Genomic DNA, 23,634 nt, shown 5'->3' with positions numbered 1-23,634 from the left:
CACCAACTGGTGTGAGGAAAGGAGGGTGCCCAAAAGAAAGCTTAAGAAGACCCCCTGGCAGGGAGGGCAGAACAGTTGATCTTAACACCACAGAGCAGCTGGAAGCAGCAGCAAATGACAGAAAGAAATGGCAGGGAGTGGGACTAGTTTCCGCCCTGTGCAGGATGCAATAATAATAAACAAGATCTGGAATCCAAGCACCTTGGCATCTAAACTAGTACCACACCTGCCCTGTCTCCTGCCCATGCTGCCCACCCCTGCTAGCTGAAGACCTGGCTTCCTCCAGCACCTGGTGCAATGGGAACCAACAACTGACACCTCTGGGCAAGACAGCAATAATCCAGGTGACAGATTTTAGTGGATCCAGGGAGCCCAGAGAGTGAGGATTTCAAAGCTAAATTCTGGGTCTGTATCAATCTGGTTTGAGCTCTCCGGGCAGTTTGCACAGACCCCACCAGTTCAAGCATTAATAAGGGCCCATCATCAATCCAGATTTGGTACTATCACCACCCCCAGGGAGTCCACAGACCTATCCTGCAAGAACGGGGAAAGCGAGTCTGGCTACTGTCAGTATAAACACCACACCCACACCCACACACACCCTTGGCACCTGTGCATCCCAGCCGGATGGCAACCCCGCTGTCACCCCTTGCTGCGGGGCTGCATGACAAGGTCCGAAAGAGAGGGACTGTCCCTTTAAAGCCAGGCTGCGTGCGAAGCCCTTCCCACACCGGGTCAGCTGACAGGGGTGCCAAGCCGGTGCAGAGCAGCCTTCTCCCCCGCACCCCAGTTTGGCAATGCACGCGCCCCGCTCAGAGCTGCTCCCCCCATTGCAGCCCCACCGGAACTCTTAAAGGGCCAGGCGGGCTCCGGCTCTGCACCCGCAGCCGCTGCCGCGGGGCTCAGGTGCATTGTGGGACAACAAAAGTTACTTTCAGTTCGGAGTGAGGAAGGGGAAAGAGAAGGGGGCCCGAGGGAGCTGCGCTGGCCCGGCCGGGTGCAAGGATGCGGTGGGTGCCCCCCAGCCGCGGGGCTCGGTCTGGGCGCGAGGAGCGGCTAGACAGTGCAGCAGGCGGGGAAGGGTCGCTGGGGGGGGGGCGTGGGGAGCGGATGCAAAGAGAGAAGTTGGTGCAGCTCGCCAGGTTGTGGCTGGGGGGCAGGGAGGGGGCGATGCCCATGCTGCCTTCAGCCCCGCTAGGCCCTGCCTTCCCCCTTGCAGTGGGATGTGCCAACAGGTGCCCACATGCCCAAGGGGACCATACCCATTAGCGGAGTCCTTGCCCTCTGGCAGATGGATTGGCTGTGTGGCCAGGCTTTGCAAGTTACTGCAATAGGGGGTCTGGAGCCAGCAGCTCCCCATGGCCCCAGCCAGCAAGCACTGAGCCAATCTGGGCTAGGAGTCGCCTCCCCTCGGGGCTGGGACCCTCCGACTAGTGTCCTCTGCACACCTGGCGTGGGCCTAAGATGCAGCCTGGGGCTGGCCCAGGGGAGGGGTTCGGATTGGGGTCCAGGCTTCGCACAACTTGGGCGCTTTGCTAGCGAAGTGCCGTTAAACTCAACTGTTACCACTGGAAGGTTTTTCCTTCCTTTGGCGATTTCTTGAGTTGACCTAGAAGCATTTCTACAGAGGCCTGGGGACGTTAACATAAACTCTTCAGTGCAAGAGGCCAAAGTGAGTCTGATGGTTGGAGCTGGAAATCCTGAGAGTCCAATTTTTGGGTACTGACTCCTGGGACTTGGGATCCCCAGGTTCAATTCCTAGTTCTGTCAAAGACTTCCTGCATGGCATTGGGCAAGTCGCTTAGCTTCTCTGTGCCTCAGTTTTCCCATCTGTATAATGGGATGAATTGCATGTCTTTACAGCGGGGGGGAGGGGGGACAAACTGCATTTAAAGATGGTGAGGTGCTCACATACTGTAGTAATGGGGGCCATATAAGTATCTTAGAGAGTAACTAGAGAGACAGGGTGGATGAGGTCATATCTTTAATTGGACCAACTATAAGATAAGATATGGTCTCCCCCACCTTGTCTCTCTAATATCCTGGGAGCCACACAGCTACCACTACGTGTAGATAGCAATCGGCATAATAGGACTTCACAAATGAACTCTGAGTTTCTGAACTACACTGACTTGCTCAAGACTCAGCGCTGAGAGCAAGTGATTTGGCCTGGAGAAGTGCACCAGCGGGTGTGCGAACATAAATCTCTGATTTTTCCCAACCCTAATCCCCTTTAACCCAGTGCCAGAACTCCTCTTGATTTCAGTTGGCTCCAGATTATGCCCACAGACAGGCTCTGCAGAACAGATCCACTTTAACTGTATTTGCAGCACATACCCTGCAATCTCCAGCTGGGCTCCTGCTTTAATAAGTTATTAGTTACACGGGATGTTTCATTCTGGTTGAGCTCTTTAGAAGCCCGTTCCCCGGTAGGAATGTTCATACATAGGCCTACATCCATCTCTGTAAAAGATATTTTGTCTGTTACATAAGGAAATATTAAGGACTGGAAAGTAACAGCAGCTGTATCCGGGAAAAACGAAAAAACCGTCACAATCTCTCTGTGGAGGGCTCTGTAAGCACCAGAAGCCCCGCTAAGTGCCTGAAGGAACATAACGATGGACGATATCCCACCAGGAGATCTGGACAAGGCTGCTGGTGGAGATGAGACCAGCTCAGCGACAGTGCGTCTGCATTTGTATCCAGGCACTCAGGACGATGCCAATCCAGATCTTGACCAAGGCCTTGCTGCACAAACCGGTTAGTTCCTTGAGGTTGTCAGGATGGGAATTGGCTGGGAGGAATCAATCCAGAAGCTGGTAGTCACTGCGCACCATGAGTGGGAGATAAACCCAGCGGCAGAGGAAACTCCCTCGCTGAGCTCGTAGGAGAGAAGAGGGAGTGAAGGAAGAGTGTTGTCTGGAAATCTCCATGCCACTTTATTAACCCGTCCCTTTACATACTTCCTGGGCTTATAAAGCCCACCCCAGGGGGACTCTGGCCAGCAGCTGTGAACTAAACCCACTTCTAGAATTCAAATAACAGAGGAACAAATTGATAGGAAGTGGTGCCTTCATACAAGCAGTGCACAAATAACACCCAAAGGACCCTCCGCCTCTGTGGCAGCTGTTCCACAAAGGTACGAGTGAGAAGCAGTGGCAAAGTCTACCGTAGTTGGAGCAGGAGCGTGGGGGTCAGGACATCTGGGTTATGTTATCAGAGGAGTGAACATAGAACTGGGAACTCGAAGCTCCTGAATTCTAATCCTAGCTCTGTGCAGCCTTGACCAAGTCACTCAAGTCAAAGGTAGCAAAAGTGGTCATGGATTTGTGAATGTCACAGGTTGTGGGTTTTTGTTTTGAGACCCCCCTGAGGCCTGGTATTTGCCGGTGCAGCCTTCATCAACTTCTAAGGGAGTGGCACTGATGGAAAACACAGGCCCCAGTATCTCAAGCTGGGCACCCAAAAGCCAACAGATTTGGGCTTTAAACTCCAGTCTGGTTCCTCTCTGTAAAACAGGGAGAAGATGTATTTATTCCCTAAGGGCTAGCTAGTAAATGTGTAGTGCTTGGAAGATGGGTGCGGTGTAATCTTGGTCATTGCGTTATGTTATATACTATCAGTCCCTTTTTGGGAAACATCACTAGCCCAGATTCTGTTCTTCAAGAAAACTCTCCCTCACTTTCTCAACCAGTATTTAACTTTTTTTTTTTTTTTTAAACAAAGCAGGTGTTTCCCTGAAGCACTCGACCACGCTGACAAACAGACAGAGAGGCAGCGAGGTATCTGCCCTCCCAGCAACCCTTGACAGTGAGTATTGCAGGTCTTCAAGATCTCAAACTCAGAGGCACAACTTCTGCTGTGAAAGGCAGTGATCCAAGACTCCGTAGTCTTGGCATTTCTTTGGTGTTCAGCAAATAACTGTGAATCCCACTAACAAAGTGTGTGTCTTGTCCCCCTCTAGAGGCAGGGCCACATAGAAGATAATAGCTTTCTAGTGCTGCCAGTTACTCCATTAGCTCACAGAGTAGAGGACAGTGCTGTGAATCCAAAGATCATGGATTTTTTTGGGTGGTGTGTTTATTTTTTTAAGTTTTCCTTTTTTAAAGACCTTAGGAAATTGCATTAAAATACGGTAAATAAACATTCAGGTTAAAAATTCAAGCTTTCAGAAGTTAGGAAGTGCCTGCTGTGTGCATGTGCATTATGACACAGTATTTAATTACATGATCACATGTTATTTTTAACACAGAAGCCCTGCCTCATGCAGTGCTTAGGAAGGCTGGTGCTAAGCAAATGAGCAGCTATTCAATATTCTGTTTTCTTCTCACTGTTCAGTGTGTGGCCCCAGGCCTTATTTACTGCACACTGTTCTAACCCTGCTCTGAATACAGAATAATAATTTCCTCATGGGCTTTTCTGCAATAATACCTGCAGTACTCTTCACTATGGTAGCAGAGTTTTACAAACATTAATGAATTGGGCTTCATAACACCCCTGTGAGCTGAGGGGTTTATTGTTTACATATTACAGGTGGGGAACTGAAGCACAGAGAGAATAAGATCAAAAGTGTCCAATAATTGTGGGTGCCCAATCTGAAACGGCTAGGGCTGATTTTTCAGAGTCCTTAGCATTAAAAAACATTTCAGACATTCAAAGAACAGCTCCCATTGACTTCAATTGCAGCTGTGAGGGTTCCGCTCTTCTGTATGTCTGACCCCAGGGGGTCAGAGTGGACCCCCAGAAAATGAAGCATGCATAATTAGTGGCCACCTGTGTAAAGTCTGATGTAAGTGACTTACCCAGCATCACACAGGAACTCTGTGGCAGAGGCAGTGGTAGAATCCAGTTCTCCAGGGCTGCATTCGACCGCCTTAACCATGAGACCCTGCATGCTCTTCCTGCAGTCCCCTACCTCCTTCGCTGCACACTTGCTGGCTTCTGCAACAAATGAGACAGGGGCCTTACAGACAACAGCCTCCTCTGCACAACCCGAGTATATCCAGCCTGTGCAATGAATAAGGCAGAGGGCCTGTGGAAAAAACACCCCGGGTTTCACAGCTGTTTGCTAACAGCAAAGGAACGTTGAGAGCCAGGGAACTTCCACGGTCTAGAGGGGAATGTGCTGTAATGGACACAAAGCCTTCTGCCTCTGTCCCATCCAACTGGTCCCTGTCCCCTCTTCGACCCACCCTGCAGTCCAGTCTCCTCGTCTAGCCAGTCTAGTCTTCCCCCTTGGACTCCTCGTGCCTCCCTGCCCTCTCAACACTTGCATCCATCTCTCAGGGTCAGCCTAGGTGGATGCCTCACAGAATGGTTACCTCTGATATCACAATGGTCTAGGACTCCTGCTTTGGCACGGACACATGCTTTACTGTGGCTGAACACCCGTGCTGCCTCCAGTGTCATCTGTAAAGTCAGAACAGCTGAGAACTTCCTGGGTGATAACAAACCACGAGCCCCACAGATGATTGACTCTGGTGATATTCCGAACACAGAGTCCTCAGCCACGCTTGTAGCTGCTTCCCTCGCTTCACGCTGACTAGGCTTCACAGTGACCGTCCCAGAATCCTGCGGGATAGATTTCTGTGCTATCCGCCCCTTGTTGGTGAAATCTCCCCCAGGTGGAGCTAGCCCCGGTTCTGCTCTGCAACGTGTCACCACTTCAACTCTTTTTTTGAAACGAGGCAGGTACGTCACTGAAGCACTCGACCACCCTGACAAACAGACAGAGAGGCAACGAGATCTCTGCCCTCCCAGCAACCCTCGACAGTGAGTATCCCAGGGATGCAAGATCACACACTCGGAGGTGCCGCTTCCAATGGGAAAGACGCTTGTGTGCTAGGGCCAGTGTCTCTCAACCTTTTTGATACCAGGGACCAGCTTACTGCCTTCCTAAACAGTGTCAGGGAGATCTCAGGGACTGGCACCGGTCCAAAGACCGGTCATTGAGAAACACCACACTAGGCTGTGTCCTCAGCCCTGTGGGGGAGCTTTGAGTTTTTCAGCCAGGACAGAGGAGAGAGAAGCTTTTGCAGCTAAGACATCAGTAGATGTCCACTCTTCCTCCTTGTTCTCCTGCAAGTCACATGGGGCACTACCCGTGTTTCCACTATGGGGTACTAATCAGGGCATCCAGCAGAACACTGTCCTTGTATTTCCTTCTTGCAGTGAAGTTATTCCCAGAGCATTTTTATTGCATCCCATTTGTCTTAATTATATGTCAGCACTCCTCGCCTGCACTAGTTAACAATTAGCAAGATGGTTTTAAAACAACTAGCCTGATAAGTGATGGTAGAAAAAAAGTGCCATTTCCCCATGTTTTTATAGCTCCCCAGTAGCTGTGAACTTCGTTGTAAATCTTTCAAACAAGAGCGGGTCTGATATTTTATTGTATTTGTGTTGTTTGTATTTGCCTCTTATTATTGGGCCACTCCGCTAGTTAAACATTAGGTTGAACAGATAAACTTTTAAAAACAAAATGTTTATAAAACTGAAATGTCAACATAGAAATGTTTGTATGAAACTAAAAAACAAAATTCTGTGATTGTTTTTGTTTAGATGTGAACATCCCTACAGTTTCTGTACTGCAACCATTGCAGGGTAGTGCTAGTGCAGAGGGACTTGAATGCAAAACTAGCTAAAGACAATCAGTTTGGGGCTAATAGTGCAAATTGATGCTAAGCAGCAGCACTTGTGGTAAAAGGCCAGGCCTCAGTCCTGCGGACATTTAAACACATATGTAACTAAAATGCATGAATAGTTGCAGTGACTCAGTGGGAAGTTACACATGCGTTGTCATCCGCAGCATGTGGCCCTACAATGGGATCTCAGAATTTTTTGTTGTGATGGCCAGGAGTAGAGCTATTAATAGGTAAAGGGTTTTTTTTGTTGTTGTTGTTTTTAAAGATGTGATCTTTATCCCAATAATGTTTATTATATTATCCCCTGTTTCAGTGAGAGCAAATTTTCTGAGCAGGATTAGTGAGGAGAAAAAAAAAAAAACCCAACAACTCCTAATTACACCCGTTTTGACTCAGTTGATTCTACCTCACACTCCCAGCAGAGCACAGAATGTGAAGCCATAATGCAACTTCCTCCTTAGGACAGCTCTGATCTTGCATAGGCTGTACCACGTACTTACCTGTATCTCCAGACAGCAAATACTAAGCAGTCAGGGGAACATGTAATTCTAAGATTTTGTTTCCTTTCCAACACTAGCTTTGTCCATCCACCAGTTGGCGGCTCAGGGTGAACTCAGTCAGCTGAAAGAGTATCTCCGAAAAGGTGTGTGCATTTCTCAATCTCCTTCCCCCACTTTATCCTGGTTTTTAGGGACAATTTTAGTTTTTGAAGTAGAACTTCAATGGCTGCACAGAGTCCTAAGCATGTACCTGGCTGGCTCTCCCCCATAACTTCAAGAGGCCTCTCCTGGAGTAGTGAAGCATGAGACACGCTATAGCACATCAATCACAAGGGAGCTGCCTTGTGAGGTTTGACTCTGCGAGAGGCTAGAGACGTGGCAAACGCTCAGACTGCCAAAGGAGGCCACAGCGGGAGCTGCAAGGTCAGAGCCTCTCCCCAGCTCCAGCCCTCCTTTTGTGTTTATTGCACTGAATACCTGGTGTCTTGGTGTGAGAATTTAGTAGAAACAAACCCCAGGTGCCATCACAGAAGATTTTCCTCAAGGGAGGCTAGTTCTAACTGGAAGCCAAGCCTAGTTCACAGAACCTCAGACTCCTCTGGTTGGAGCTTCAGCGGGGTAGTATTCTTCTCCCCCACTGATAACGACTCATCTCACAAGCAGCCAGTAGATAGCCTGCCTCTGTGCAAGGCTAAGGGGAGGTTGAGATTAACCCCTTCTTCCCCAGGGATCTGGTAGTGCTCCCATACTTTGTAGCACCAATTCTTCTCTAAAATTCATTTTGTATTTTCCTTTCATTATCTTCTTGCTTCTCAATGTGTTTTCCTTCCCCCATATCCCTCCTGGAGCTTTGTTGTTCTCTTCCTTCCTTGGGCCAGGCTCTGAGCCAGTGTTCCAGGCCCAAGAGAGCAACAGACAGAGTGATACATGATTGAACTGGGAAACGCCTCTCTCTTTGGAAGTACTGAATTTTTTTAAGGACACACATGCTCTGCGGGGAGCACTGGGGGACAGGTGACATGTGGCCTGAGCATAGGAGTGGTAGCCAGGAACCCCTCTGACCTCTTCTGCTCTGTGACCTTGGGCAAGTCACTCCACTGATCTGTGCCTCTGTTTCCCCATGTGCAAAATGCAGCTAATGCTACTGAACCACATCCAGGGGGTGGAGAGGAATATTCTAATGACTGCAAAGCCCTCTGAAGGCCGAGTTCTTGTAACCACGGGAACAAATGGTGGATGGTCCATATGTACAAGGCTCTTTGTTCTTGTCTGTTCAGGGGAGAACTTGGTGAACAAGCCTGACGAGAGAGGCTTCACTCCTCTGATCTGGGCCTCTGCCTTTGGGGAGATTGAAACAGTCCGTCATCTGCTAGACTGGGTAAGAGCCCAGTGCCAGCCTGGGGGATTGTATTGGCCGGTGGTTGGGTGAAGATGCCCCTCTGGATTTCTCCCAAAATTGAGTGCCCTGCGCGGACCTCTCCTGGCCACAAAGCACAGAGCGTAGCTGTGCCTGGCGACCGCTGCGCGTAGTCAGCCATGTTTTGATGGAACAAAGCAAAGTGCTTTCCCTTGCTCTCCCCCACCTGCTCTGGGATGAAGGGGCCATCTCTGTTGTACTTAACCCTGGAAAGCTGGTAACAAAACTTGCTCCTACACTTTGAGCACCCATCTCTTTCCCCCACCGCCCCTTCCCATTGCGCTAGTTATGGTATCAATCTGACAACAAGGTCATTGTAGCTGAAAAGCCTCTGCCAACCCCAGGGCAATTTTACAGATGGATTTATCAGCTGATTTTTTTCCAGGGGAACAAAATAGATAGAAAAACAATTTTGCAAGGTTAATGTAACCTCTATTATCAGAGAGTTCTGATCAAGCCATCTGTGGGCTAAGTCAGGAGCATAAAGAGCCTTATCTTGTGACTCGCAATAGCTGTTTGTAATTAAAGATCTGCATATTGGTAATTTGAGATCCCCCTTATCGCTGGGCTGCATAATCCACCAGTATTTTCACGTTTAATAAACTCTGTGCTGCATTGTCCTCGGGCTGCACCCTCATGTGATGGGGGCATTTAGAAATTTGTCAGTTACGTTCCTGAAACAGTGGAAGGTTTACTGTTTAGCTTTTGGACAAAGCAAAATTCCTTGCTGCATGGGGTGTTTAATCCAGGGGGAAACTGCTACCCCAGAAGTTGGTTGATAAATTGGAGAGGGTTCAGAGAAGAGCCACAAGAATGGTTAAAGGATTAGAAAACCTGCCTGATAGTGATAGACTCCAGGAGCTCAATGTATTTATTTTAACAAAAAGAAAGTTAAGAAGTGACTTGATCACAGTTTAACAAATACAATAAAAGCTGTTTTATCCAGCATGTTGAGGGAATGGGGGGTGCTGGTAAGTGAAAAGTGCCAGTTAACTAAGAGGAAGGGAGTTCGGGTGTGGGGCACTGGGTTGGGGCATGGGGGGGGGAGTTTGGGTGAGGGATGGGGCTTGGGGCAGGGGGTTGGGGCACAGGAGGGGGCTCAGGGTGCTGGATCCGGGGGGCACTCACCTTGGGCGGCTCCGTGCAAGCAGTGACCTGTCCCAGCTGCTCCTAGGCGGATGTCTGCGCGCTGCCTCCACCCGCAGGCGCCGCAGCTCCCATTGGCCACAGTTCCTGGTCACTGCTTGCGGGGAGCCGCCCAAGGTAAGCGCACCCCAGATCCAACACCCCAACCCCGCGCCTTCTCCTGCACTCCAAACCCCTCATGGCTGTGCCTCTGCCTACGAGCAACAGGGACATGTCGCTGTTTCCGGGGAGCCATGTGGAGCCAGGTAGGGAGCCTGCCGGCTCCGCACCAACTAGGACTTTCTATGGAGATTAGAAATGCCGGTTTATAGAACTTTCCGGTTGGTACAGGGCTGGATAACACCACTTTTATTGTATTTCATAATGGGTTCTTCAATGGAGCAGAGAAAGGTCAAACACCATGCAGAGGCTGGAAGTAGAAACTAGACAAATTCAGACTGGAAATCAGGCATACGTTTTTGACAGGGAGAGTAATTAACCATTGGAACAACTTACTGAGGTTGTGATGAGTTCTCTGGCATGGACACGTTTTCAGTCAAGATTGGGTGTTTTTCTAAAAGATCTGCTCTCGGAATTATTTTGGAGACGTTCTCTGACCCATGCTGTCTAGGAGCTCAGACTAGGTGATCATGGTGGTCCCTTCGGGCCTTGGAATTTATGAATCTACAAATGACCTATACTGTAGGGAGAAGGTCTCGGTAGCTGTGTGGGGCTTTTCCAATATCCAGTTTCTTTAAGTGGGGTGGGAAGCTCTCGTCTTTTCTGTCCTACAGAAAAGAATCTGGCATGCTGGGAAGCAATGCCCAGATGGTTCAGTCTGATCTCAGAGTTCAGACAACACACCTGTGAATTGGAGCCGCCCAGGTGAGCGGATAAGCCTGGGCATGCTCGTGCTGGCGAAGTGGCACATCACGCAGCGGGAACTATGAGCAAATAGAGCATTGACCATCCCAGTGCCCTTGTGAGTGACCTGCTTTCTTCTGCATTGCTGGTTTACCCCTTGTCCTGTTCCCAGGGCGCTGACCCCCATGTACTGGCAAAGGAGCGGGAGAGCGCTTTGTCGCTGGCCAGCACCGGAGGATACACTGACATAGTGATCATGCTGCTGGAAAGAGACGTAGATATCAATATATATGACTGGGTAAGTGCACTGTTGCTTATTGCCAGTATCGCTCTCTGTAACAGCCATCCTGGGCTTTTGCTGTTGCTAAAGGTTGGCTTTAAAAAAAAATATATAGATACACTGCTTATGACTGGGGTTAAAGAAGTTAATTTTAAAAAGAAACACCGTTGCCAAGCTGGGGAGAAATTCATAGACCAACAGGCTTGAGGGGGGCCAGTTTTCAGTTAAGATTCCACATAGGACCAGTAGTGTCTTGAATGCCCCCTGCAGGGACCAGCCAAAATCATTTGCCTGGTGGAGATGGTTCTTTTAAGACATGAACTGCCTGTCCTAGGGAACTTAGGGAGATTTTAAAGTGTCCTCTTCAGACAGGCAATTGCTCATTCTCTGGGGAGGTTTACAAACTACAAGCCAAAGCATTTAGAAATAAAATGACTTTTAAAGTAAACTTCTAATCCACCTAAAGCTCCAGAAAATGCAGAGCCTTGAAAAGTCAAAACCAAAACTCCAGCCAGCCCAGAGAGTCACAACCAAGAGACGTGGCACAAGGGCAGGCCTGGTATGCCTCTGAGATCTCACCCCCTCAGACAGAGCTCCCAGCTCAGCCTGAAGAGCAGCAGAATCAAGTCCTTCATTTATACAGTTCTTCTGTTGCGACTTGCTCGAGGCACTGGTATGGCGGGTGGGTAGTGGGAGCTGAACTCACCCCACAGCTGCTGACTCGGTTTAGCTGCTGCACGACACCCTGTGAAACTTCTTTGAGTTCCGATGGTACCTGAGTGTTTGGCATCCAGGTGAAATTCGGTGCGCTCGCTCAGGGCTGCCTTCTCCTGTCTCCCTGCAGAACGGAGGCACCCCGTTGCTGTATGCTGTGCGTGGCAACCATGTGAAGTGTGTCGAGGCTTTACTAGGTAATGAGACAGACTTTCACGTGCTGGTTTTTAAGTGACTGTTTAGTGCTAACTCTGCCTGGAAGTGCTGACCTGGGGCAGCTGACATGGGGAGAGGCATGGAGTTATTTGGGTATCAGAAGGTGATGTGCATCCCTGGACAAATAGTAGCACATAACAGATGGGCCAAAGCCAGAGCTCCTGAGATCCAAAGTTGCAGCGACTTTCCATTGCTTGCTCCTTGTCCTGGGTCTGCATGGAATGGCTAAGATAGGCAAAGCCTGGGTGTCACTCACCAGGTCATTCAGCCCTGGCATCTAAACTCCAAGCATATATAATGATCCTGCTATTTCCCCGGAGTGGTCGCCCAGCCCCAGACGGGGCAGATCAAAGCACCCAGGCCGGCCCTAGAGCCTGTTGCCCACTAGAGTTGGATGAGTTGTCTGTGTAGAGAGGGATCCGCCCCTGAGCACGTGCTCCTGCCTGCTTTCAGCTCGCGGTGCTGATCTGACAACGGAAGCGGACTCTGGCTACACCCCTATGGATCTGGCTGTGGCTTTGGGACACAAGAAAGGCAAGTGTCCTGCCCTTCGGATTGTCTAGATTGTGGGGGTTGGAACTGAACCCTGCCCTGCTACAGTACAGTTCCTCAGTGCTGAGTGCCACCCGGGGCGTTCCCTAATCTGCACGGACACAGGCTCGTCCCACTTTGCTGCTTGCTGAATTTGGCCCAGAAAATCAGATTCTCTAGAGAGGGCATTAACGTGACACAGCTCACACCCAGCTGCTCACAGGGGCCAAGCCAGGGAGGGCTTGGATGCTGTAAGTGGTCAGCCAAACAGAAACAAGTCTAAATTGCCAACTTCCAAGGGGATACTGGAAGCAGAACCCCAGTGGTTGCTGCCATGTGGGGAGTGCATATAGGCTGGCCGCGCTCCAGCCGTGCCTGTCTGAAACTTTACTGCTGTCTCTTCTCTTTGTGCCCATTAGTTCAACAGGTTATTGAGAACCACATCCTCAAGCTGTTTCAGACCAAGAAACTGGAGTGACGCTGGCTCGCGCTCCCTGGCTGAAAGAACCAGGGCTTTGCTGTCTCCGTCAGCTCTCCGGATGCTGCATAGGAACAAGGTGGCCAGACACGCTGTCTCTTTCCAAGGGCTGACGCTCCTGCAGCAGATCTGTGCTGCCACTGCCAAGCAGATGTGGAGGGAGCTTTAGAAGCCGGGCTGGGAGGAAATCCCTGATGGAGGAGCTATTTACTCTCCAAGCAGGTGGTAAAGGAGAAGCATCCCACACACAGTGAGACACTGAATTGTCCAGGTAGCTGCATTTCTGCTGTGAACAAGACTGCAAGCCGCCTCCCTCTGCCCCCTCTGTGTGTGTATTAAATATTGCCTAAAGCAGCCCTGGCTGAATGCAGTAGCCACGGGGTGGGGGTTGTGTTGGGAACTGGGGCTTGCACAGTGAAATGCTCTCAGGGATGCTACCTGTTCTTCAGATGGGGCGAGGATGAACCATGCCACCTTCAAAAGGGAGGCCATAGCGGGATTGGAAGTCTGCCCTGCTGGAGCAACCCTCTTCCCCCAGCCCACACCACAGCCATTGACCATGCTTGTTGCAATGGCTTAGGGAGAGTTCAGGTCAGGGCACAGCATGCTGATCATACTGCATCGAGCTCTGGTGGAAGCAGGTTAGGTGGGGAGACTGTCTGCTTGACAATTCCCTACCTCCCTGGGCTAAACTCTGTTAGCTGCTCTAACCAGAACCCCCCTCACCTTGCTATTCATACTAGCCTTGTAGGGCTTGAAAACAACTCCCTGCTGCACTTACCCTCACTCCCAGTGTGGACAGAACAGACAGCAGCGCTAAGAGTCATGTCCCACTAGGAGCCTTGTCAGTCTAGGGGCTTCCCTCCACCATGGTGCTTGGTGAGAAATACAGCCACACCCAGCAACTGTTATTCATGCAGGTTCCTCCCTGGCAGCTGTTGTATCTTTGGAGGAGAGACATGTGCTGCTTATATCTTCGGACCTTGCAGCATCAGCTGGGAGGTAGCTAATTAGTTACAAGTGGGGCTGCAAATCCCCTTAAAGGGCCAGTCCCCCCCCATGACACTCATTGAGGTTTATGCCCTTGACATGTTAGTAGATGGTTAGATCACGCACACACACCCATCTGTCGCCAAGGATGCATGTGCTTCAAATCTCACCTCTTTGAAGGGCCAGTTATCTGTGCTAGTTCAACTGTGATTAAAACAAGGTGTCCATGTGTGATCTCAGGGAAACCCTGAGCCGCTGTTCTGCCCTGGCCTGCATGGCAGCCCCGGTGAGCAAGCCACCATCTCTCCTTCCGGCAGCTGTTGCGTCAGACAGATGGGACCAATGCACATGCTGGTGGACCTGTTGGGCTCAATCCCATGGCCACCCCATGCACATTGCAGGAAGCGTTAGCAGTGGTTTCTGCCTGACCCCCTCCAGTGACCATGCTGCATCTTTGCAGCATTGTTCAAAGCTTCCACGTGGAGCGGACTTCCTTCCCTCCGCAGCTTCTTCCCGGACACGATCAACAAATGCTCCCAGCCCCCCACACTGAGGGTCCTTTCCTGTTCATCACCTGCAACCCCCCCACCTGTCCCTGCTGCCATCCCCCCCCACTTCCACTCCTTTCTGCATTCCTATTTTAGCCTCCCCCATCAAACACCACCCCTCTTGATTCTCCCCACCAGCTGTCTCCCTTTTTCCATTCCTCCCTTTCAGTGCTGGGGTCAGAGGTACCTCCCCTCTTTAATTCTCAGTACAGGCCCCCTAGGGCTCCCTCTGCAGACAGCTCCACACTGCCTCCATCCGTCCAGTTGGCTCATTTCTGCACATGGCTCTGTCCGCTCAGCGACAGCATCCAGCCACCAGCATTAAAGTCCACATGGTCCAAGCTGAGCTGCATTTTCTCCTTCAGTGTCCATTGCTGCGAGGAAACCTCCCCCAGCGCATCTGCCTTCTCCCAGAACCAGGGCATCATCTGCACCAGCCCCTGCATGACATAAGTGGCATGAGACTGTTTAAGGTGCTGTAGATGCGTCAATAGGTAGCTATGGCCTGGTCCATGCTTGTGTGCAACGCCACCCTCTCCCAGCTGCAGTCGAAGCCAGGACTTCAGTTAGAAGAAAAACCACCTGAATTATATGCAAAGCCATTAGCTTTGAACCCAAAGAAACTTAACTTGCATTAGAGGGGAGAGCTTCTGGCACATAACTAGCACGCTGCCTTGCTTAACCAAGGGACTACAGAGTTGAATAACGGCAAAACCAAATGAACCAGAACCTGGCTAATCTACTCGGTTGTGGTGGCTCGTTTATCGCTTTTCCTGTGAGTGCTGAAGTTACACAATGAGGCTTTGGAGAGAACGGCTTTAGAGAAATGGGATTGTCGTCGTGTTTAAAAAAGAAACAACAGAAACGACCCATTTCAGAGAGAGAGAACCGGAGAGTATGCTAAGTGGGAACAGGGTTGGCATAGGGTGATTGATTAGAGTTTAAATTAGAAACAAGCTCTAAGGGAATCTGACCTCTGTGATGGGGGCTGGGCTCAGTACCAGAATCAGGACCCCGACCCCCCCCCAAAAAAAACACCAACGGGGGAATCTTCTGCTACTTACACTCGTTGCTCGGGCCCTTTACCAAACAGTACAGAGGCTGTATGCAGATGGGCTGAGGTACTGCAAGCATTCAGTAGATCGTGCATTGCCCCAGTGCTGACTGCATATGGCAGGACGCTCTGGGGCAGGCAGCCTTGATCGTTGGGCTCAGTGGGATTGTTTCCCCCATATGCCATCCCCTATGAGTAAAAGGCCTGGAGCGAGTTGAATAGTGGCTGATTGTGTTTTTATGAAGGTGTTCATGATATTTTGGATAACTGGGCACAGGCCCTCTGGTAAATTTACTGCTAGTCTTGTCTCGCCCCCTGCAGAGACGAGGGCAGCTAGCCCCATTCTCTATCACAGCTGAGTGTTAGGGGCTTGAGGCGAGCCATGACAGGTGCCATTAGTCCTACTTTGTAGGAAGCAGCCCCGTGATATTTCTTAGTTCTCTTTCCCATAGGAGCAGGATTATCCCCACTGTCTCTGAAAGCCCTTGAGCGCATGATCCCGGCTGTCCCCTGGCACCTGCCACCCTCCCCAACTGGGCCGAAGGCTGGTCAGTTTGCCGGAGCAGCCGAGTCCTCACCCTACCGGGAAAGGGCAGAGTGGAATTCTCGTGCCTGACGAGGGTCTGAAACTCACCAGGCTGCATGGGCTGCACCCTGAGAGCAGGAGCCCTGAGGAAGCAGGTGTTCCTGGGGGAACATACACTTCCCAGCTTTTCAACACCACTTCCTGAGCGAAGCCTGGAGCTGCCACCTCTGTGACCCCACTGGACAGGCAGAGTGGGCCCGAGCTGGGGGGAAGGAGGCAGTTTCCAAATTCAGTATGTGATTAGTTTAATCTCTACAGAACAGAACGACTCACTTGCCCCAAATCCAGTGTGGTCCGGGAGGCGGGAAGCATTTATTCAGCCATTAAACATGAGCTTCACCACGTGACAAGCCACTAGATTACAGCATGTGGATTGTCATGCACTGGTCTGCACTATGCTGGCAGCCCATGAGCGCCATGGTGTGCGCCCAGGGGCTTTAGATCCCCTGAGAGGCCACAGCTGGGTGGGGAGGGGGCAGGATCCCAGCCTTGTTCTGTTAATGCCCAGGGCTGTTTTCTGTCTGAGCGTTCCCTGGTTTACTTCCAAGTGGCTACATTTCAATTGCAGAACAAGTCTGGCATCTCTCCTCCCTCATAAGAGGTGCTGTCTGCCAAGACAAATATGCCACTTCGTGCCAGTTCATGCCACTGGGCTCTATCGGACAGGGTGGGAAGACAGAGTGCCAGTTGATCAAACACAAGGGGAACAAACCCACTCGGAGTAATGGGCTGCAGTTCTGCCATTCCTGTCCCAAGTTAGAGCTTTTCCCCAAGAACGCTGAGGTGATACACGATGATTCTCCCAAAGAAATCTGTGCTGTTCTCAAAGGTGATTTTCAATTTATCCAGCTTTGTTTCTTCTGTCCTGAAGCTGTGGATGGAGCAGTAAAGGAAGAAACAAGGGCAATGGGGTACATGACCACACGCAACTTCCAGTACAGCAAGAGAGTCACTCACCCAGCACAACCCAGTCAATGCAGGTAGCGAGCTAGGGCACGCGCTATATTCTTAGTGGGGTTCACTTCACATCCCCCAGCTTCCCTGATACCCTCCCACACACTGCACAAGGATTCCATCCAGCAACTGCTCCAACAGATTTAAGGCCACCTGCCTCTCGATAGGCCAGTGTTAGACAGACCCTGCCCTGTTGACGTTGTGCAGCATTGAAACAACTCCCGCAGGGGTGCGGTGGATTCTCCATCACCAGCAGGTTTCATATCAGGATGGTTTTGGTTTTCTAAAAGATCTGCTCTACTTCAAACTGGCATTAATTTAAGGAAGTCTTATGGCCTGTGCCACATAGGAAGTCAGACCATGTGATCAAAGTGGTGCTTTCTTCTATGGAAGAGCCATTCTAACCTAGCCCCCGGGGTCATGGATCAGGGTTCACATTGCCCTAGCCAGGGACACCAACGATCCGACTAATGGACCAAATCTGGTGATGAATCCTGGTCACATGCCACCTGTGACATGTTGCGCATACGCTTAGAAGACCTAGCCCCCAGTGAGAATGAAAGGATATCTGCAGGGCATTGATGTCTTCAGGGTAGAAGTCTGATATCCTCACAAGTTCTTCACCTTTTCTGCCACCTAAGAAGCAAGAGGAGAGGATGGAAATGTCTGTGCTGGTTGCAGAGTTAGATTAGCATGATCACTGGATCTACGCTGGGAACTAGATGTCCAAGCGTCTTTGGTGCTTCTGAAAAATCCCACCCCTATGGCTTTAGTACAGGACTGGGGTTCAGGCCAAGAACTGGGTTTCAATCCTAGTTCTGCCACTTAATCTCTCCAGTGCTGTCTGTCCAGATACCCGTATAGCCCTCATTGCTCTAGCCTAGACAATCGCTTCTGTTTTCCTGGTTATAAAATGGGATCAGTCTAGGCCCTGTAAATTCAAAAACTGGACCAAAGTTCTCCCACACACCAGCGCTGGGGAAAGACATTCCACACAGAGATGGATACTGAATTAAATACAATCGATATTGTAACATCTAGTTCAATGCAATCCTCTGCATCTGGATATACTGCCAGGCATTGAGCTGCAGAAGTGAACGCACTGTGCTGTGGATTTGCGATCCAGTGTGTCACAGGCTCTTTGGGAAGGTACTTTCACATGAAAGGCACCAGAGAAGTGCATTCATAACTGAAAATAATTACAGTGCATTGGCCACAGATCTTTCTCTGGTTTAGTTCTTGTCTCAGTTCATCTGGCATGACCGCAGCATCAGTAGAACATTGTCTGAGCCCCAGTCTGCCTCTATCCCGTAATTAGAGCCCTTCCAATTCCTGAAAGATGAGTGACCCTGCAATTGACATGATGAATGGCACAGAATGCCACACGTTGTTCCCCAGCTGGGGAGGCTCTTTACCTTCCAGTGTACACAGCTGGCTTGCAAATCCACCCTGGAACTGAATCTGGAGTTGGGAAACCTTGACAGTCTGTGGAAATTCCAGCATCACCCACTGGGAGGAGCCCTAGAGCCAGGAATGAAATGGGAGCCCAGGTTACAGTCAGCTCTCCATAGGGGCCCCCCGGTTACACCCAGCAACGGCGGATTCTGCAGGGAGCCCTCTAAGGCCCATAAAGGTGAGAGTGAGCACCGGTTAAAGTGCCCCCCGCCATGGTTAGCCGGGGCCAGTGCTGTGTAGCCGGAGCTAGCACACAGCAGAGCACTGCACCTGGTACATGCTGTACTGCGGAGTGCTTAACGCAGCAATGGCCCAGCGGCAGGGCCCGAGGAGGATGCCTGGCAGCCATTCTGTGCTCAGCAATAGCCCCCACATAAGCTGGGCCGGTAGAACTCGATTTCCTGATTCTCAGACGGGACGTTTGCTTCAGCGGGTGGACGTGCCGTCAGTCCATTTTCCATGGTTGCCCCGACAGAGCAAGTACAAGGGGTCATCCGTGCAGCTCACCTGGTCCGAGTTCCAGCAGGTCTCCTCGCTCGCGTCAAACATGTGCTTCTTCCCGAACTGCTTGGAGTCTCGGTTGAGCACGGAGCTCACTCTGCAGAGACAGAAACCAGAATCGCAAGGGGTGATGCTAGGGGACGGGGCTCTGATGCCCAGTACAGAGAGTGCCTCACTCCCATGGTGAGCCCTGGTATCCGCAGACACAAGGCCAGGCTTCTCAGGAGACCATCCATAACAACGGGCTCTGCACCAACGAGACCAGGCAGAACAAACCCCTCTGGGATGGAGCCAGGTGTTTGGGAAAGGTGCCAACTACACAGCCCCAGAGCCTGAATCCCACAGAGCAGGTGCAATGCTGACAGCAGAACAAGCCGCCCCGGACCCCCATCCTCCACAACACGGACCCTTCAGAGCCCCTCCAAGGGTGGGGAGGGGAGTTCAGGAGCCACCCGTCTCTGCCGACCCCAATAACAAGCGGCTTCAGGAGCGTTCAATGAGCAGGAAAGAGGCTGACAGTCATCAAGCTTGGTTCACTCAGGGCAGCAGAGAGCCGCCAGGTGGTGGTAACAAGAGCCTCTCCAAGTCCTTTAGCTCCTCGGGGCTTCAGACCTGTGTGTGGAGAGCCTAGCCCACTGCTGGCATTAACAAATAAGACATAATCTGTGAGTGCTCTGACCAGGGCTGGCAGAAACACCAGGGGAAACCAGCCCACCCGAGAGCTCATTTTCTCAGGGGCTGGCGGGATTTTCCTTCCCCCGCCCCACCCCACTCTGACTCGTCCACCAAAGACAAGTTCACTACAGCATGGAAAAATTCAGGGCAGTGGGTTCTTCGGGATGAAGAAAGGAAAACTCACCTGCTCACAGTCTCACTGCAGATCAAGGGTGCCGTGGGCATGGCGCTGCTGGAAGTATTGCTCCTCTCCAGCACATGCCACTGATGAGGTTCGGTGCCAAAGCACCCAGGTACAGCCTGCGATGCAGGGGCGCCTGGTAATGGGGCCGCAGCAGAGCTGCGGAGTTCAGAGGGGAAAGAGGATCCGTTCTCTGCCCTGCTCTGTTTGCTGCTCTGTTAACGTCACAGAACCCGGGTCCTGAAATGAAGGAAACACTCCCCGGAATCAGTTGCAGAGGCTCCAGGAGACAAGTAGCACTATGCACAGAGGAGCCTTAGCCAGCCAGCCATGCCTTGGCTGGGGCATTGGGAATGATGTGCGGTACTGTGTGGGTCACTGCAGATGCTGCCACACCCTGGGTCAGCATTCTTGGGGTAATTTCTTTGCCCTAGAGTTGCCGGGTTTTCAGCCTCTGTTCAACCCCAGTCCTACACAGGGCAGAACCTGAAGTCAGTGGGGCTGCAAGCAGGTACAGGAGCCCACCTGCAGAGATAGGGGCCCACATGAGGCACTTACCTAGTCCTATTTTGATCTAACCCACCATCTGCAACCCCCAAACAGAAACAAGATTATAATGTCACCCAAGCAAAACACGGACTGCGTGAAAACAAGAGGAGGCAGCACAAAAACAAACAGAGGCTGAAAACCCGGCCCCTCTTGCAGAGGCTGAAAACCCGGCAACTCTAGGGCAAAGAAATTACCCCAAGAATGCATCCGATGAAGTGAGCTGTAGCTCACAAAAGCTTATGCTCAAATAAATTTGTTAGTCTCGATGGTGCCACAAGGACTCCTTTTCTTTTTGCGAATAAAGACTAACACAGCTGCTACTCTAATACCCCAAGAATGTTAACAATCCATGCATAAAACACCGCCCAGCTATTTCCGCCAAGCAGAGAACGGGAGGATTTCCATCCCGGTGTTCATTTAACTGCTGGAAAGATCTTTTCCATACCTAACTCCCCTCACCCCCACGCTCTCTCTCAGTTGGCACCTCCAGGCACCCTAATAATCACCCAGCCCCAAAAAAATCCACTTTCAGGCTCAGACCAAAACTGGAAAATACCAGCTCCTAGCGCAGCCATGCTGAGAGCGTCCCCAGGGTTTAGCATCACGGACTTGGGTTTTAACCACTGCAGCCTCTGAGCCCTTCTGCGTAAAATCAATAGCAAGCCTAAGGCGGGGAGTCTATCCAAGGAAGCAAGGACTCTGAAAAAGATCTGAGGGTCATGGTGAATAATCAGCTGAACATGGATTCCTGCCCTGCCACTGTGGGTATAAGAGCGAATGTGATCCTGGGATACACAAACAGGGGACTGTTAAGTAGGAGCAGAGAGGATATTTTTGTCTCTGTATTTGGTGCTGGTGCAACCGCGGCTGGAATCCTGTGTCCAGTTCCGGTGCCCACAAATTCAGGAAGGATGTTGACACATTGGAGAGGGCTCAGAGAAGAGTCACAAGAGAGATTAAAGGATTAGAAAACCTGCCTTAAAGCGATAGACTCCACTGAAGCTCAGTCTATTTAGCTTAACAGAGAAGGTGAAGGGGGGCAGTTGGTCCCAGAGTGTCATTATCTACCTGAGGAACAAACATTTAATAAAGGGCTCTTCAGTCTAGCAGGGAAAGATCTAACACAGGAAAAAATGGCTGGAAGTTGAAGCAAGATATGTCTCCACTACAGATCTTACAGCTCGATCGCCGTGAGGTCTCCCGTGTAGCCGCTCCCTGCCCTCCCTGCCGGTGGGAAGGGGCTCTATTTACATTAAACCACCTCAATGAGCGACCGAAGCTACATTCACAGGAGAGCGTCTCCCGCCTACATAGCGCTGTCCACTCTGGCGCGTCTGTCGGTGAAATGTATGTCACTCGAGGGTGTTTATTCACACCCTGATTGACAAAAGTTCTAGTGTAGACATAGACGCAGACTGCTAAGGGGGCAGGTGGTAAATTAATCAGTAGAATTTACCAAGGGTGGGGGCTGGATTCTCCATCACAGCCAATGCTTAAATCACACTGGATGTTTTCCTAAAAGATCAGCTCTGGGTAAGATGACCAGATGTCCTGATTTTATAGGGACAGTCCCGATTTTGGAGTCTTTTTCTTATATAATGACAGGTTTCAGAGTAGCAGCTGTGTTAGTCTGTATTCGCAAAAAGAAAAGGAGGACTTGTGGCACCTTACAGACTAACACATTTATTTGAGCATAAGCTTTCATGAGCTACAGCTCACTTCATCAGATGCATTCAGTGGAAAATACAGTGGGGAGCTTTATATACACACAGAGAACATGAAACAATGGGTTTTATCATCACTCTTCTTACAGTGTGTATGGTAATTCCCATTGTTTCATGTTCTCTGTGTGTGTATATAAATCTCCTCACTGTATTTTCCACTGAATGCATCCGATGAAGTGAGCTGTAGCTCACGAAAGCTTATGCTCAAATAAATTTGTTAGTCTCTAAGGTGCCGCACGTCCTCCTTTTCTTTCTTCTTATATAGGCTTCTATTACCCCCCACCCCCTGTCCCGATTTTTCACATTTGCTGTCTGGTCACCCTAGTTCTGGGGGAAAGTCTAGGGCCCCAGGAGGAGCTGACCCCAGTGGTCTCTGGCCTTAGACTCGGTGCGCCCCAGTCCCAGCTCAGCGCTCAGGGGGTCACCAAAGCCCCCGGCACAGCGCTGGGTGCCCCAGCGGAGTCCTGCCCCCGGCGGCAGAACCCGGGATTAGAGAAGGAAGCGCCCCCTGGCCTCCCGCGGACCTACCCCGGCTCCCGAGCGCGCTGCGGGCTGCGCCCTCGCCGTGCGCCCCGGGGAGATGGGCCGGCTACCGGAGGGAGGCGCGGGCCGGCCGGGGCGGGGCTGCTCAGGAAGCCCTGAACTGCTTCCTGGGGCTGCCGGGGACTCTTAAAGAGACACAGCCCCGTGGGGAGCGCTGCGCCGGTTCGGGCCCCTCTGTCCCCGCCTCCGGATGGGGGGCTCCAACCCTGCCTTCCCGCTGGGAGGGGGCGTCCGGTGACCCCGCCACGGTCACGTAGCTAGTTTGGAGCACACAGGACTCCCGGCTCCTAGCCCCCTCCGGGCCGTCCCAGTGCCCACTCCCCTGTGAAAGCTAGCAAAGGAACCCAGGCGTCCTGGTTCTCAGTCCTCCTAGCCCTGCCAAAAGGGCCCCGCTGTCAGAGGTGGGAGGAGAACCCGAGAGTCCTGGGTCACCGCCCCCGCTTTAGGCATTAGACCACTCACAGCTCACCCGGTACCAGTCTGTCCCTAGCACAGCCGAAGCAAGCCGGGGACCCTGCTGACTTTGTAATGAAAGAGGTGCTGGGCCACGGAATTTTTTTGCTTTCATAACATGCAGCAAACCCAGAGGTGCCGGGGCCCCGAACCGCCAAGCCCAGAGGTGCCGGGGCTCAGCCCTGGCAGGCCCTGGCACAAATTAAGCCCTGCATGGGACCCTCAATGTCATACGTGAATCCTCCAGCACCATTTTATTGCCTCCAGGACGCCCCTGTGAGAAAGCTATTAAAGGGCGGGGAGGAGGGCTCGGTGCCAGGACTCCTGGGTTCCGTGCCTGCCTTTGGGATGGAGTGTGGACTAGTGCTTAGAGCAGCAAAGGATGGTCTTCAGCAGTCCAGACTTCCCACTCCTGGCCTGAACCAGCCTGTGTCCCTGACTAAAATGGGGATAATGCTGCTACCCCAGCACACAGAAGAAGGTGACAAGACGGTACCAAATAGGGCCACGCCTGGAAATCTTACAGAACTGGACCAGGGCCAGAGCGGACTGGATGCAACAGTGAGTGTAGTGAGAAAGCGCCCTCAGCGGTCTCTGTGTAAAGGCTGCAAATGTTGCCCTGGAAGTGTTTCACTATTAACCTTAAGCTGCG

General features: G+C 51.3%; 2 protein-coding genes across 17 annotated transcripts; one reads left to right on the top strand and one right to left on the bottom strand.

Moving 5' to 3' along the window:
- Positions 1-724: 724 nt before the first annotated feature.
- On the top strand, positions 725-13,121 carry RFXANK (regulatory factor X associated ankyrin containing protein). Of its 16 annotated transcripts, none has more exons than XM_043502444.1 (11): positions 725-906; positions 1,628-1,672; positions 2,494-2,760; positions 3,730-3,810; positions 5,692-5,772; positions 7,222-7,287; positions 8,422-8,522; positions 10,723-10,848; positions 11,675-11,741; positions 12,214-12,294; positions 12,711-13,121. In XM_043502444.1, exons 3-11 carry the CDS (start codon positions 2,619-2,621, stop codon positions 12,767-12,769), a joined length of 804 nt encoding a protein of 267 aa, XP_043358379.1. In that variant the 5' UTR covers positions 725-906; positions 1,628-1,672; positions 2,494-2,618; the 3' UTR covers positions 12,770-13,121. The 16 variants fall into 16 exon arrangements, 15 of the variants coding, with proteins under 15 accessions (XP_043358379.1, XP_043358375.1, XP_043358377.1 ...); XM_043502440.1 differs by having other exon boundaries at positions 3,727-3,810; XM_043502442.1 differs by having other exon boundaries at positions 1,628-1,792.
- Positions 13,122-16,230: 3,109 nt separating this feature from the next.
- LOC119848403 (nuclear receptor 2C2 associated protein) lies at positions 16,231-22,651 on the bottom strand. Its single transcript, XM_038384173.2, has 6 exons — positions 22,515-22,651; positions 19,717-19,953; positions 18,864-18,954; positions 18,317-18,422; positions 17,470-17,537; positions 16,231-16,820 (listed from the first exon to the last, which is right to left on the bottom strand). Exons 2-6 carry the CDS (start codon positions 19,755-19,757, stop codon positions 16,704-16,706), a joined length of 423 nt encoding a protein of 140 aa, XP_038240101.1. The 5' UTR covers positions 19,758-19,953; positions 22,515-22,651; the 3' UTR covers positions 16,231-16,703.
- Between the last annotated feature and the right edge of the window lie 983 nt (positions 22,652-23,634).

Source organism: Dermochelys coriacea, chromosome 25 (assembly GCF_009764565.3).
Source record: "Dermochelys coriacea isolate rDerCor1 chromosome 25, rDerCor1.pri.v4, whole genome shotgun sequence".
NCBI lineage: Eukaryota > Metazoa > Chordata > Testudines > Dermochelyidae > Dermochelys > Dermochelys coriacea.
This window is presented reverse-complemented; position numbering and strand designations above follow the sequence as displayed.